The sequence below is a fragment of the Struthio camelus genome, chromosome 5, assembly GCF_040807025.1.
Source record: "Struthio camelus isolate bStrCam1 chromosome 5, bStrCam1.hap1, whole genome shotgun sequence".
Lineage (NCBI taxonomy): Eukaryota > Metazoa > Chordata > Aves > Struthioniformes > Struthionidae > Struthio > Struthio camelus.
In genome coordinates, this window is record NC_090946.1 from 57,709,673 (window position 1) to 57,722,867 (window position 13,195).

Here is a 13,195-nt window from a genome sequence, read left to right on the forward strand (position 1 = left end):
TTTCATTTATGCCTCGTATTATTCCTGTAGTAGTAGGCAGCATATACTGATAATCTAGAACCGGATTATTCTGTGATCTTTACAAAAGTAGTGCAATGCAGTTTGCGCTCTCCTGGTGTACCAGTCGTGTATCCTTCTTTACTTTTTATTTTGACCCGTTGTGTCGTATAGTATCAAAGTGCAGCCTCTGAGTATCTTTCATGTTCCACTTCAGAGAGGAAGTGGTGTATCCCTGTATGTACCATCTGAAAGATCAGGTACTAGAAGATATTCTAGATCTCACCACAGATAACTTGTTTCAAATGACTTTTCTCTGTTAGGCAAGAGCCTAACATGCTGAACCCAGCTAACAAGAACTAAGAAATACATAACTCCTAACCCAATAATTAGCCAGACAATTTGCACTCTTTTTTTTGCTCTTCATTTCAATTGATCAGGGTTTACCATTTGCTCGCCCCCTAAGCACTTGTCTTGAGGAGTGCATGCTGTATATCTAAAAGGGGTGTTGCTGTTCCTCCATACTATATTACTGTTCACGTCTACTGGTCTGGTTGCTGTGATGCTGCTTTATATATCCCTACAGAATTGCTAAGGATCCTCGATTTGAACGCCTGCCGTGTACACACAAAGGGACCTATGCAGATGACTGCTTGGTACAGAGGGTCACTCAGGTACTTCTGTTTCTGACGGTTCCTATGCTGCACTAACACACTAAATGTTGCTGAACCCTCCTAGCTACTGATGACTTAAACATTTCCTGCAAAAATGGTAAGATCTGGTTAAGGGGCAGTTTCGGGCCCTAGTGTAACGTAGGAGGGCACAGTCTCCCCAGAGCATTCTTGTTGTATTAAGAGAGTATCAAAGAGCAGCTAGGATGGGAAGGGTGGCAGCTGGGAGGGCTGGACAGCCTTTGGATGTTTCTTGGATTCTTTGGATGAGCAGAAGGATGTTTCTAATCTGCTCTGCAATTTTGTACCGGGCACCCTGGCATTCTAGCCTGGTAGTGCCTCGCAAAGGACTTGTACCCTCTGGTGTAACATGAGCTAAGTGAATAGAAGCTTTTGCTCAGCTTTGTCTGCTTTATGCTGGTTCACTGATGCTGAATCTGACTTGCCTCTTCTTTGCAGCACAAATGTTACATAGTGGCCACAGTGGATAAAGAGCTCAAGCGCAGAATACGAAAAATCCCAGGAGTGCCTATAATGTATATTTCCAGGCACAGGTAAGGGACCTCTCACAGGAGGGAACATTGCCTGGCAGAATTGTTGTCAGATACTTTACTGCTATCTCGTTTGAGCTTTCTCTCTTGCATTTTTTATAGCACACGTTACTGTAAAGCGCCTAGCGTTTGCCTAAAGTAGCAGTATGTTTGCTGCTGGGAAAAGACTGATTGCACACCCATCTCTACTGCAGTGTCCATATTCACTTGCTTTTACATGGAAAACTGGCTTCCTTGAGGCCAGTGTTTCCATAGATTAGTTTTGCTTATCAGCCATGTCATCAGGATTATCAGGGAAATATTTTGTACAGGTTCCTGAGGAAAAAGTCTTGTTCTGTTCTACTTGGTAGCTTTGTGTACCCTCAGCTAAGAGACTGAATTTACTTTTTAGCCAAAAGTCAAACCAGCTTGGAAGGATGCTGGTGTGTTTGCTACCTCCAGTATTTTAATTTTTCTTCTACATAACGTACAACCTAGAAGTTTCGTCTTGCAAAGCAACTATATTAAACTGTTTCACAGTGTGGTAAATAGGGAGAGAAATCAGGATGTGGAGAGAAAAGAGAGAAAGTCTTCAGACAGGATGAGAGGGACACTAGAAGGGAGGCAGTTGTGCTAACAGCGGAGAGCAGGAGCCTAGTAATAGGCAGGGAGCAGTATGTCACAAACAAGGAGGCTGATTGCTATAAATATGCAAGGTCTTAACTGATCTGTAACTGGAATGCGGCTCAGAACATTTTTCTCTCAAAACATCTCTGCCCCTGTTGTACCCACGAATCTATGTTGAATGGCTGAAGTTTTATTCTCCACGGTGGTCTGGTACTAAAATTAAAGTCTTAACATTACTTCATAAGTCAGATCTTACGAAAATACCGTTTTTTTTTCCTCTGGTGAGTTTCTAAGATGCCTGAGCCCTGGAGAGTTTGGGTTGGAGGACAGTGATGACCTTACGAAGCCTTCACTTTTCTGAGAAGTAATACTTTCTTCTTCCTGGAGATCCGGGCTGCAGATAGAAATGGAACAAAACTTCTTGCTAGCAGTTCAGTTTGCCTGTAAGCTTCTTGCTGCTTGGGGAAGGAGGTAATACAGAGTAGGTTTTCTTCACAGGTGTTCCCTCTTTCTCTTGCAGATACAACATTGAGAGGATGCCAGATGATTATGGAGCTCCTCGATTCTAGCCTCTCTGGGCAACCCATCAATGCCAGGATAAGAGTCCTTCTGTTTCCAACCCTCTTGCTGTCTTTTTGATGAGACCCTGCTCCTATGACTATGGGTGACATTGGACTGACTTCATAGCCTTGATCTTCTAAGAAGAAGCCACTTGGAAGCCTCTGCTTTTATTCGTCCTTTTTCTGACTGTGCTGAGAAGCTGGGAGAAGGATATGAGAAAAGGGGGACTGCAGGGCAAAGAACATGCCTGAATCCCTCCTCATGTTCATGTTGGGATCATTGGAAAAAGTCCTCTCAGCATCTTGAATTAAATATTGGTAACCGTCCAACTACAGCTGAGCATGGATTCACAGAAGTTTTGAAGTTTCTTATCTCTACACCTGCAGCAGGACAAGTATTCCTGTGGCAAACTCCCTCACATCTGCCCCACAGGCAAACTGGAATCTATGTTCTGGAGAAAAACAGTCAAGTCTGCACCAGCTGGCATCCCTCCTCTGGACCACTGGACTGAAAGGAATTTATTTTATTTTATTTTATTTTTTTTAGAATTGATGGTTTTTAATCAACCGCACCTCAATACAGTGAGTGAAATTGGATTAGCGTCCTGCTCATATTCCTGAAACTCAGTGCACTGCTGTGTATTTATCAGCTTTTCTCTTGGTTTTATATGTTCTTAGTACATCCTTAATATTTCTTCATACCTTAGATACAAGGTGTGTTGGTAAGGTGGCATACTCCCACAGGCTATTTGTACTGGACCAGATGGCAGCCCAGCCCTTTTCGTTATGTGCACAAGGTGGTGGTAGGGGATCTTTCTGGGAATGGGGACAGTCTTCCTCCTTTTTGCTTGGCACCTACCTATCTTAAAGCCTCATCCCTTTCCATAGGTGTCATGAAAAGGAAGAGGTCAGACTGTGAAAGGTATTAATGTGGGCTGGGAGCAGAATACTTAGGGGGGAATCAGAGCAATGGCTGAGAATAAAACTGTCTCGCAGAAACCCTGAGCATTTGCAGTAACATGGGAAGAAAGTCGTCAGAGGAGCGACAGAAAAGGAATGATGAAACTGCATGGAGAAACGTAGAAAAAATGTTTCAAAGCTATGTCATATCTGTTCTCCCCAAGGCATGTTCTGCGTTCTCATATCTTCTCTGTAGCTCGTTAATTTGTAGGCCGTCTGCCGATCTCTGCCTCTCTGGGGGGAGGACAATTGTTTTAAGACTGGGAGGCAAGAGAGAAAATGAGGGTCATGGGGCCAAGATGCCATAGAGTGCTTCCTGGCCAAAGTGCAGGAGTTGAGCTGTGATAAATGGGGGACTGAGAATTGATATTCTTGGTATAGTTAAGAAAATTTCCAAACTTTAATAGAGCTTTTATCCTGTGATGCGTTACACTGGTCCAAACTGTAGAGAATAGCTGGACTCAAACCTCTGCATGCCAGGCAGCATACAGTGAAGATAATGCCTCTCCTCCATTAATCATTTCCTGTCTTTGGGCAATGCTCCAACATGCCAATAATTGCAAACACCCTGCTTCTACAGATGTTACAGGAAATTTTGAGAACGCATCAGACTTGCCCCTCACACTATGTCGTTGTTTCCTGCAGGCTCACCTCTGCAGTAAACTCATCCCTGAAATACAGCATACTGACACTTTCAAAATGCATGAGCCCCTTTCAAGCTATCACAGTTGGAAGTTTTATCTTTGAGATTTGACTATTGGTGTGTAATTGCACACTTCAAAAAAAAAAAACCCAAATTTTCTCCTGTCTATCCAAGTCACATTTCTTTAAGCTAAATTTAAGTATTATCATGAACACTTAAAGACTATGCATGGTCAAACAAGGACTCAGATCTAGGATTAGATCTGTGTAGCTGAATTTTCAGAATAATTCTAAATTTAAGAGACTTCTTCAGGGCAGAGCTAACTAGAGTTACCTCTGTGCAAGCTTCATTTGAGTTAACCTAACTTGAAGGAGACTTGAGAAGAAAGAAATGGCTTCCCGTGGTAATATTTGATGGAAGTCTTTCTGGCTCTGGAAAAGAGGATACGGGCAAAGCAAAGTGATGACTTTTGGGAATGTTTGACTACTGGTAGACATTCACACAAAAAAACATCCTTATTGGATGGACTTCACCCAAATATACGTATGGAGCATGAACTGCATATAGGAATCAAGGCAAATATGCTTATTTACAAGAAGCTTTAATTTAAGGCGTAAAGGACGTACCCAAGTCTGTCCTGCTTGTTTTAGTAACAGAAGGAGGAGGCTAGAATAGGCATAAGGCAATTGATAAGAAATATAACCTGGTTGGAGGATAAGCAGCAGGGAGAAAGTGTTAACAGTGATTGAAACCACCAGGAAGGCCATGTATTTAATGAAAAGTTTACTCCTAAAATGAGTAAAATCAGCCAGACAACACTGAGAAGTGTGGGTATTAACAAAAAGAACCGGGAAGGACCACCCGGGTCGTCAGGGCCGTGCCCTGCAGTCTTAGGGAACCCATGTACCAAACGCTTGGTTCAGAGGAAAGTATTTACTCTGTGCACACCACAGCATTCCAACCTCAGATTACAATATTTCAAGGAGGAAAGATCATGATCTGAATAATGGCAAGGAGTTTGGTAAATGAGAATGTCCGGATGTTCCTACAACTGCAGAGCTCTGTTAGTCCCAATCAGAAGAGAAATTCCTTCCTGACCCAAGTCTGGCAGTTGGTTTAAACCTGCGGACAAAAATAGCCAAAGCAAGCCCGATACTCAAAGTAAGTTAGGCAGTGGAAGGGACAAAAGCATTTCTATTCCTTGGGGGGGGGAAGGGACCCAGAAATACAAAATTGCTGCACCATAATTATAGTGTATTAAATGTTATCAGCAAATGAAGAAATTCAATGAAGAAATGAAGTGCTAATCCCAGCTATGACACTAGATAATCCAGGGATAGCTGAATTGTAGCGGAACAGCAATTAGAAGCAGGAAGCGTCCAAGAGTATGAGCTATTTTAAAAAATGAACTAAAAATAGCAGGTTGACATACATTAATGATGTCATAGACTGTAAAAGAACAAGAAGGCATAACGTGGATAAAACAGGATGGCTTCGGGGCAAGGTAATGTTGAGTAAAGGAATAAATGTATCTTGGTCCGGGAGGAGTCAACACCCCTATCTCCATCAACAGATTTGGGTATTGATGTTAACCTCTGTCAAGTTACTGGAACCTAAACCTAATTTTGGTCTCCTAGAGAGAGTTTGGACAACACTTGCAAAATGATTGAGTACAAATATTTCTTCATAAGAGAAGTAACAGATTTCTTCACTGTACTGATCAACCACAGCAAAGAGCAAGAATATTGCGAGAGACCTGACTTTAGGAAATAATCTTGAATGAAATGATCACAAAAAAACTCATTCTGAGTCAGTCAATCAGCATAAATCAAAGGATGTTTGTAACGGTCCTCTTTTGGAAAAAGGACTTTCAAAAGCTTAACCAGTGAGCAAACTGGCCCAAAGGGCTTGGGGACGTAAATGTCAAGGGTAGGATTTTGGGAGGGATCTGGAAGTGCAAACGCTATCTGGAATTCATATTCACTGTAAGAGAAATCTTACTGGGAAGCGCTCTAGACAGAAAAGGATACTAAATAATTTAAAAAATAGTTCTGGGTGTATTGAATTAATGAAGGTGGTTTTCCTAAAGACTTGTGTTTTATAAATTGCGTGTCGGCTCTTCTTGAAGCTTTTCTTATGGGTTCATGTTTGTATCGCGTGTCACCGCTTTGGATTCCCTGGGATTTAACAAGAAATGAATACAAAGTCTAGCTTTTCTGCCGGAGAGGACAGAGCTTTTTTCTGTACCTGGCCATCTATCGTTGCCTTTGCCTCCAACACCTGTCTCTTCCCACTGGCCACAGATCCTTGATTTTCCAGCAGTGAACTGGAGATTGAACATCAGAACCGTTGCACAAATTCTCTTCATTTTGGGAAGGATGGCAAGCGGCAAGACAGCGCAATGCAGCTGCAATTCTGACCAAAACAACAGCCACTAAGCTTCACTGTCCAGCTGACAGAATTCAAATTTAATAAGCCCTGGCAAAATTTTCTCTACAACACAAGTTCAGCACTTCACACAACTCTTTGCTAACTGGCTACAGAGCATACCGATGTGTTTGACTCATACTTAAGCGTGGGGAGGGAGAAACACAGGAAAAATCTCTCCTGCTCCTCAGTCTAATTGCTTCTGTAAGGGATGAGGCAATTTTACACATCCTTTTCACCATCACTCGCTCCATTTTTGCCACCCAGATTTATCACCTTGCTCTTCACTGAAAATGAAGTGAAAATACTTGTGTCGTTTTAGGTGCTGGATTATCTATAGCCGCACCAATCCCCCCGCGGGTGGCCCAGGACCATCATTTACAAGGCTGAAGGACCCTTCTGAGGGTTTGAGTCGCTTTCCGAGGGCCTCACCCAGCTCGGTTTTTAGCAGTCGCCATCGCCCCCCTCCATCCGCTAAAGCAATTAGCACTGGCATCGCAGGGCGGTTCATAATCACGGTTTTCCCCGTAACGGGGTGGAGCCAGGGCGGCGGGCGGCAGCCGCCGACGGAGCGGGGCGGGCACGGAAACATGGCCCTCGCCGGGCTGACCGAGTCCCCGGGCCGCGGGGCCAAGCGGCGGCGGCGGCGGCCCCCAGCGCCGGTCGCCCCTCGGCGGCCGCAGCGGGGCCGCGCCAGCCCCGAGCACCGGCGCGAGCCGGGCTGGCGGTAGGACCCAACGGGCGCCCGCCTGCTCCTACCCGGCTCGAACAAAATGGAGCCCCAAAGCCTCCCTTGGAGCGACGCTCTAGCGCCTCTCTGTTTGTGGTTGTTGTCTTCCTCTCTTTTGTCTAAGCCGATTGGGGTGAGGGGGGAAGTGCTTAAGCGGCGCTCTAGACTCGCCTCCTCCCCCCTCTATGTGCCCTACTGCCGTGCTCGCGCCCGCCCGCAGTAGCGGCGGCTGCCCGTTAGGGGGCGCCGCGCAGGCTCCGAGTCTCCCGAGCAGCGCCGGCTGGCGCTCTAGCACCGCGCGCACGCCTCTACTGCCCTGGAGGGCGGGCACGCCTCCCCGCGCAGGCGCCGTGGCCCGCACGCGCCGCCGCCGCCGCGGCCTGTGGAAGCGCCGCGCACCGCTCCGCTCCGGCCGGCCGCTGCCCCCGCCATGTACCCGGCCTGGGGCTTGTACGGGGCGGCGGGGCACTACCCGCCGCCGCCCACCTCCATCCCGCCTCCGCCGCTGCCCATCCCGCCTCCCAGCGTGCCGCCTCCCGCCGTCCCGCCGATGCCGCTGCCCAGCTACCCGCCGCCGGGCCCCGCGCCCCCCGCCGCCGGGACCGCCGCCGCCACCGGGCCGCCGCCGGCCGGCACCTCGGGCTTCCTCAGCCTGCAGGAGCAGCACCTGGCGCAGCTCCAGCAGCTCCAGCAGATGCACCAGAAGCAGCTGCAGTCCGTGCTGCTGGGGCCGCCGCCGCCGCCGGGGCCGCCGCCACCGGGGCTGCCGCCGCCGCCGCTGCCCGGCTCCTTCGCCGAGTGGCAGCAGCAGCAGCCGCCGCCGCCCGTGCCGCCGCCGGTGCGCAGCTACCAGAAGCAGTTCGCCCACCGCGAGCCGCCGCCGCCGGCCCGCAAGCCGCCCGCCGCCCGGGAGCGCGACGGCCAGGAGGCGCCGCCGGGCCACGGCGAGTGGGGCGAGCCCGTGCCCTCGTCGCCGGTGCCCATGGACATGGAGCTGTCGTCGCCGCCGCAGTCGCCGCAGCCCGCCGCCCCGGCCTACCTGCCCCCCGCGCAGGCCTACCTGCCGCCGCCGCAGGCCGAGCCCTCCTACCTGCCGCCCTCCCAGCCGCCGCCGGCCCAGTCGCCGCCGCCGCTGCAGCAGCCCTACGTGCCGCGGGCGCAGGCCTCCCAGCCGCCCCCCAACTTCTCCGAGCCGCCCCCCTCCTACCTGGAGCCGCCGCCGGCCACCGCCGCCCAGCCCTACCTGCCGCCGGCCGCCGCCTACGCCGCGGCCCCGCAGCCCTACCTGCTGCCCTCGCAGGGCTCGCCCTCCCAGCCGCCGCCCGCCCTGCCGCAGCCGAAGCCGCCTCAGCCCCACTTCGCTGCGCCGCAGGGCTCCCTGCCCCTGCCGGCTGCCGGCCCGCAGGAGACGGCGCCGAGCGCCGCCAAGGAGGCGGGGGCCGGCGCCGAGCCGCACGGCGCCCCGCAGCCGGACCCTGCCACCATGACCGCGCAGGTGAGAGGCGGGCGGCGGCGGCGGTGTCCGCCCGGGGCCGGGGCCGGGGCCGGGGCCGGGGGCGGCGCAGCGCGGGGCGGCGGCCGCGGGCTGCGAGCGAGGCCGGAACGCGCGCGTCCCGTTCGCCTGATAGTTGCATGGTTCGGCCGGAGCGCTCAGAAGTCCGGGAACGGCACGGGTCAGGCCAGGCTCCCTAAATGCCTTTTCGGCCTGTGGTGTCTTGAGGGGTGTAACGGATGGTCAGGTCTCAGGCGCGAGTGACTTAGGCGGAGAACCAGTCTAAGTCCTGGTTGCGTTTCATTTTCTTGCTGACTTTGATAGTCGCTGGAGAATTGTTTTCCCCAAGCCTTGCACGTAGGTGGACTGCACTGAAGTCTTGCTGCATCTTTCTAAGGATGCAACAGTTGCATCTTTTGCATCTTTTTTAAAGATGCAGCAGTTCATTCACCTATTGCATGCTGCAGCATCAGCGCCTCTTGTTTACAGTGACTCCTTCACTTACTTTTTCTCTTGTGATCGTATTTCAGTTGATTATCGACCTAGTGACTGGTATAGTATTGCAAACGCCGATTTTACCAGACACAGATAAAACTGCAGAAGTGTTTCTACTGTAGTGTCTGGCTGCTTTTTACTTAAACTTTTTGGGAGTACGTTTTGAGCTACCTGTGTTTGAGTGTTATCTTCTTGTGTAAACTTTTAAGGGGCTTTGAGGGAAATAGTCTGAAATGCTTTTGAGGTGAAAACTACGTTTTTTATTGTTAATGCTGTGTACTTTTGTGGGTACACTAGGGCCAAAAGGTCTGCAAATATTCACATGCTTAACTTCCTAAATGTGAGTAGTTCTGCTGAACTTGATGTTACCGTTCATATTCATTAAGTTAGGGATAATCCAGTTGCTTTAGATAAAGCCTGCACAGAAGCATGCATGTTGAGGTCCTAAGCTGTACACACAGCTGATTTGGATGCCTTGAGGCTTTTGCATGATTTTGAAGTTGGCTTGTAGAGATCCGGTTGCAAGAACAAAGGTGAAGTGCATGTTTTGAAAAGTTAACAGACTTTGTAAGTTTAAAATACACATATTTTTGGCATCTTGATCCTAGGATTCCGATTTGAATCTAAGTTTGTAAAAACCCCATAGCATCATTTTGAAATCACAGACATTTTAAAGTGCTTAGTCTCTGGAACACCTTTTAAATTATATCCATACTATTGTGCAAATACATATGCAAATATTATCTTTTTTTTGAGTTTACACCTTTGAGCTGTTTTTGAGGGTACCATTTGATCTTTTACAGCGAGCGCAATGGAACTCATTCGGTTTTTTTGATGACAAAACTAAAAGCTTGAGAAATCTGAAGTAGAAAGTGATGTTAATTCAGTGTTGAGGCTGCTTGCTGAATTCTTAAATTGTTAAACTCAAGAATAAACAGTAAACTGTGATTCTACTCCTTTACAGATATTCATCATGAACTAGCCTGAAATTTCATGAATGTTTAGAACTTTTTTCATAGTATATATTTGTTCCTCAGCCATTCTCTTCTCCCCAGAATAATCGCAATTAATGCAATATTGTCCTGCGCGCACAGAGGAAACAGAATAGTAGCTGAAAAGCATCTCCTAAGTTTACATTTTCTGGTTTATGAATGTCTATGCATACAACTTAAGTTGTTTGTTGACTCTCATGCCGATTTAGTGTTAGTTCAAAAGGCCTGTGGTACTTTGGCGATCTATTTCTTGTGAAAGATTGATAGGATTTTGTCCGTCTTTGGCTGTAATATGAAACATGGCTTTGAGCAGCTGATCCTTAACACAACAGGAAGAGCAAAACCAAAGCTTAGTGATGCATTCTTACCAATGTTTTTAAAAGCTAAGCAGGGAAATACTGTAACTTCTGTCATTTTTAAGTCATTCAGTCTTTTTTTAAATGATAGTAGAGAGCAGTTCTCCGTGTTCTGATCCCACAGTAACAGAGGCTGCAGCCAAATAGTTCATTTTTTCTCCTAACATAGAAAATATTATGCAATTTGCCATTAATATTCCATTATTTTCCTTTCATGTCTAAAATAACATATCACGCTCTGCCATGGCAGTATTGAGAGTTGAGTGTAGTTTCTCATATGGGTATGCAGTTAGAGTAAAATTCTTGTTTTTCTATCATTAGATACATTTTTTGATAAGTGCTGTTAAAATGCTCGTGATGTTCTGCATTTGATATTTGGGTACTGTAGGCTGCTATTTGTTTAGAGTAGTAAACAAATATGTGTGGGTGGATGCATGCTCATGAATATGTATTTATATATTTCTGTTAAAGCTACCTTAACTTCACCATGTCACATTTCAGTAGACTGCTGCACTTTTAAAAATCCTTTCTCTATTTTGTAAAGGGTGCTAAACGATTCTTTTACAGTCTTCACTGCGGAAGGACTTGTCATCCCCCAAAATAGGCCTTGTTTTATGGCCTAAAGGTCACCAGCGTTGGTGCCAAAAAACTAGGTCAAAATGAATTTAGGTGACCTTAGGCCACCTAAGCCAGCAGTGTTCTGTGCTGGCCGAGCGGCCAGTACTGAGAACTGGAACATATAAAGGCTTACAGAACTGAATGGAGAGGCAGTAGAGGCAATTACATGTTATTGTAATTTGAGTCTTTGTCTCATCTTGCATGAGCTTTTAGCCACTGTAATGTGCACAGAACCCTCTATACTGAAATTCTCCAATGGATCTGATTTGTGTGTTTCAGAGTTGTGTTTTTGGTGGTATATACTGTGGTCAGGAGCTGATAGGGCTGGGTTCAGTGTTTTCTATATAATATGGCAGGCATAGTCTCTTGGTCAACCGATGAGGGAAGAAGGCATATGTTAATGGTTCCTTAGGTTTAAGGACTGTGATCCTTTGGATTCAGAGTGACAATCATCTTGAGGAGACCAGAAGGCCTCAGATAACTGAACTTTTCACCATCAGGAGTCTGCCTCCTACACTAACGCTTCTGTTTTGTTCAGACTAAGCTGTAGAAATCTACTTTTATTACATTTCTCACACTTTGCAGTTAAAATTGCCGTATATGTATTACTGACTTCATCTGCCTTGAAAAATACGCGACAGGATATTATCAATGTAAAGGTTTTTGTGTGAGCCACTGGTCACATGATTTTTAGCCCTTTATCCATTTGTTAGAATGAGGAGGAAACAAAAGGGATCTGTGGATGATGGGAATTTAATGGCAGTAAAGCAGGTGCTTCTCAGTCATTCATCTAGAAGCTAACATCCAGCACTGTCATGTTAATTAATGCCTTTTGAAAGGGATCATTGAATCCGCTTTTGTAGAGCCAGGGATGTAAGCTCCTCCTTAGTGTTGGACATGGTAGTAATATTTATTAGAGCATGTTGTTGGAGGTTTCTGAGAGGCTCTGTGCTGAAGTGTGAATGTGCATCTGCTACCCAAAGCCGTGAGAGCTTTTCTAAGTCATATTCGTGTCACAAAGACTCTTGGCAGAAGTTACTGAGGGATCAACATTAAGTTAAGGAGTATAGCCTTTCCTTTCATTGACTTCATCTCTAAGCTACAGTTTTGCAGAAGTATTTTTAAAAAAATACAGGTGCACGTTAAATTATGTCTGCTAGACTGTTTCCACTAGAAACTATTCCTCCCATTCTGAGTATGAGGTAAGCTTTTGGAGGAAACTTAAACTTCATATACTTTTAAACCTGTTTTAAGATAAATCAAATGGGCTGAAACTGAAGTTTTGAGGAATCTCATCAGACAACATCTAACAGTGTAATTATTGCACTTGCGTTTTCAAATATCCTCTTCTCTTGGACTCTTTTCTGGTTTTTGCATGGACTTTTTATAGGTCTTTTCTTAACGGTGCATGACTGTATGGAAACAAACAGAGAGGATATGAAAGATGTGGAGCAGTCACAGAATCTCAAAGTCAGTGGGGTTGGCACGAGAATGTAAGAAGGGTTAAACTGGGTCAGACCAAACGTACAGCATTTAATCATCTTGTCTCTGTCAGTGAGTAAAAGCAGATGCCTAGAGAAGAGTTTAATAATCAAGTGTATAGTGATACTTTCCCAATATCCTCTAACAGTTTCTGTCTCAGGAACTGCCATAGTCACAACTGGTATCTTTATTTTTAATATCTGTCAGTGTGTTTTTCTTCTGTGAGCCTATACAGCTGCATCTTGAACGCACAAAATTTCAGCACTTGCAGCATTCTGTTGTAGGGAGTTCCACAGCAGAAGACTCTGTTGCCGAAGAGCCATGTCCTGCTTGTTTTGAATCTCTCCTGTTAGTCTCATTTGATGCCTGTAGTGAACCATAGGTTCCTACTCAGATCTCTTACAATGCACCGTTCCACAAGTGTTGAGATACTCTTCCTTCTTTAATCTTTTATTCTTTCTGTTGGTGGCAGCTCACACGTAGAATGGTTTGAAGTTACTGTCATCTGCCTGGAGTACTCTTATTGAAGTATTTCAAACTGAAAATTAGACCAGTTTCTCAAATGGATAATTCTTTGAGCACAGCTGTATCTGTTTACCTTTTCAGCTCTTAAAT

The 13,195-nt window shown here is 46.5% G+C and overlaps 2 protein-coding genes across 7 annotated transcripts in view; both read left to right on the forward strand.

The window, feature by feature from the left end:
- FCF1 (FCF1 rRNA-processing protein) overlaps window positions 1–2,982 on the forward strand; it is a 4,855-nt gene extending 1,873 nt beyond the window's left edge. Inside the window, exons 6-8 of the mRNA XM_068946573.1 lie at window positions 584–671; window positions 1,128–1,222; window positions 2,346–2,982. Of these exons, the coding sequence (XP_068802674.1) occupies window positions 584–671; window positions 1,128–1,222; window positions 2,346–2,394 (232 nt within the window). The 3' untranslated portion in view covers window positions 2,395–2,982. The remainder of the gene's footprint in view (window positions 1–583; window positions 672–1,127; window positions 1,223–2,345) is intronic.
- Window positions 2,983–7,518: 4,536 nt separating this feature from the next.
- Window positions 7,519–13,195, forward strand: part of YLPM1 (YLP motif containing 1) — a 40,562-nt gene continuing 34,885 nt past the window's right edge. For 4 of the 6 annotated variants that reach the window (XR_011141590.1, XM_068946574.1, XM_068946576.1 and 1 more), the window contains exon 1: window positions 7,520–8,640. Coding sequence is in view for 4 of the 6 variants with exons in the window: in XM_068946574.1 (XP_068802675.1) it covers window positions 7,576–8,640 (1,065 nt within the window). In the remaining 2 variants the exon portion in view is untranslated. Of the gene's footprint in view, window positions 8,641–13,195 lie in introns of all 6 variants that reach the window. The other 2 variants (XR_011141589.1, XM_068946575.1) reach the window with 1 other exon arrangement.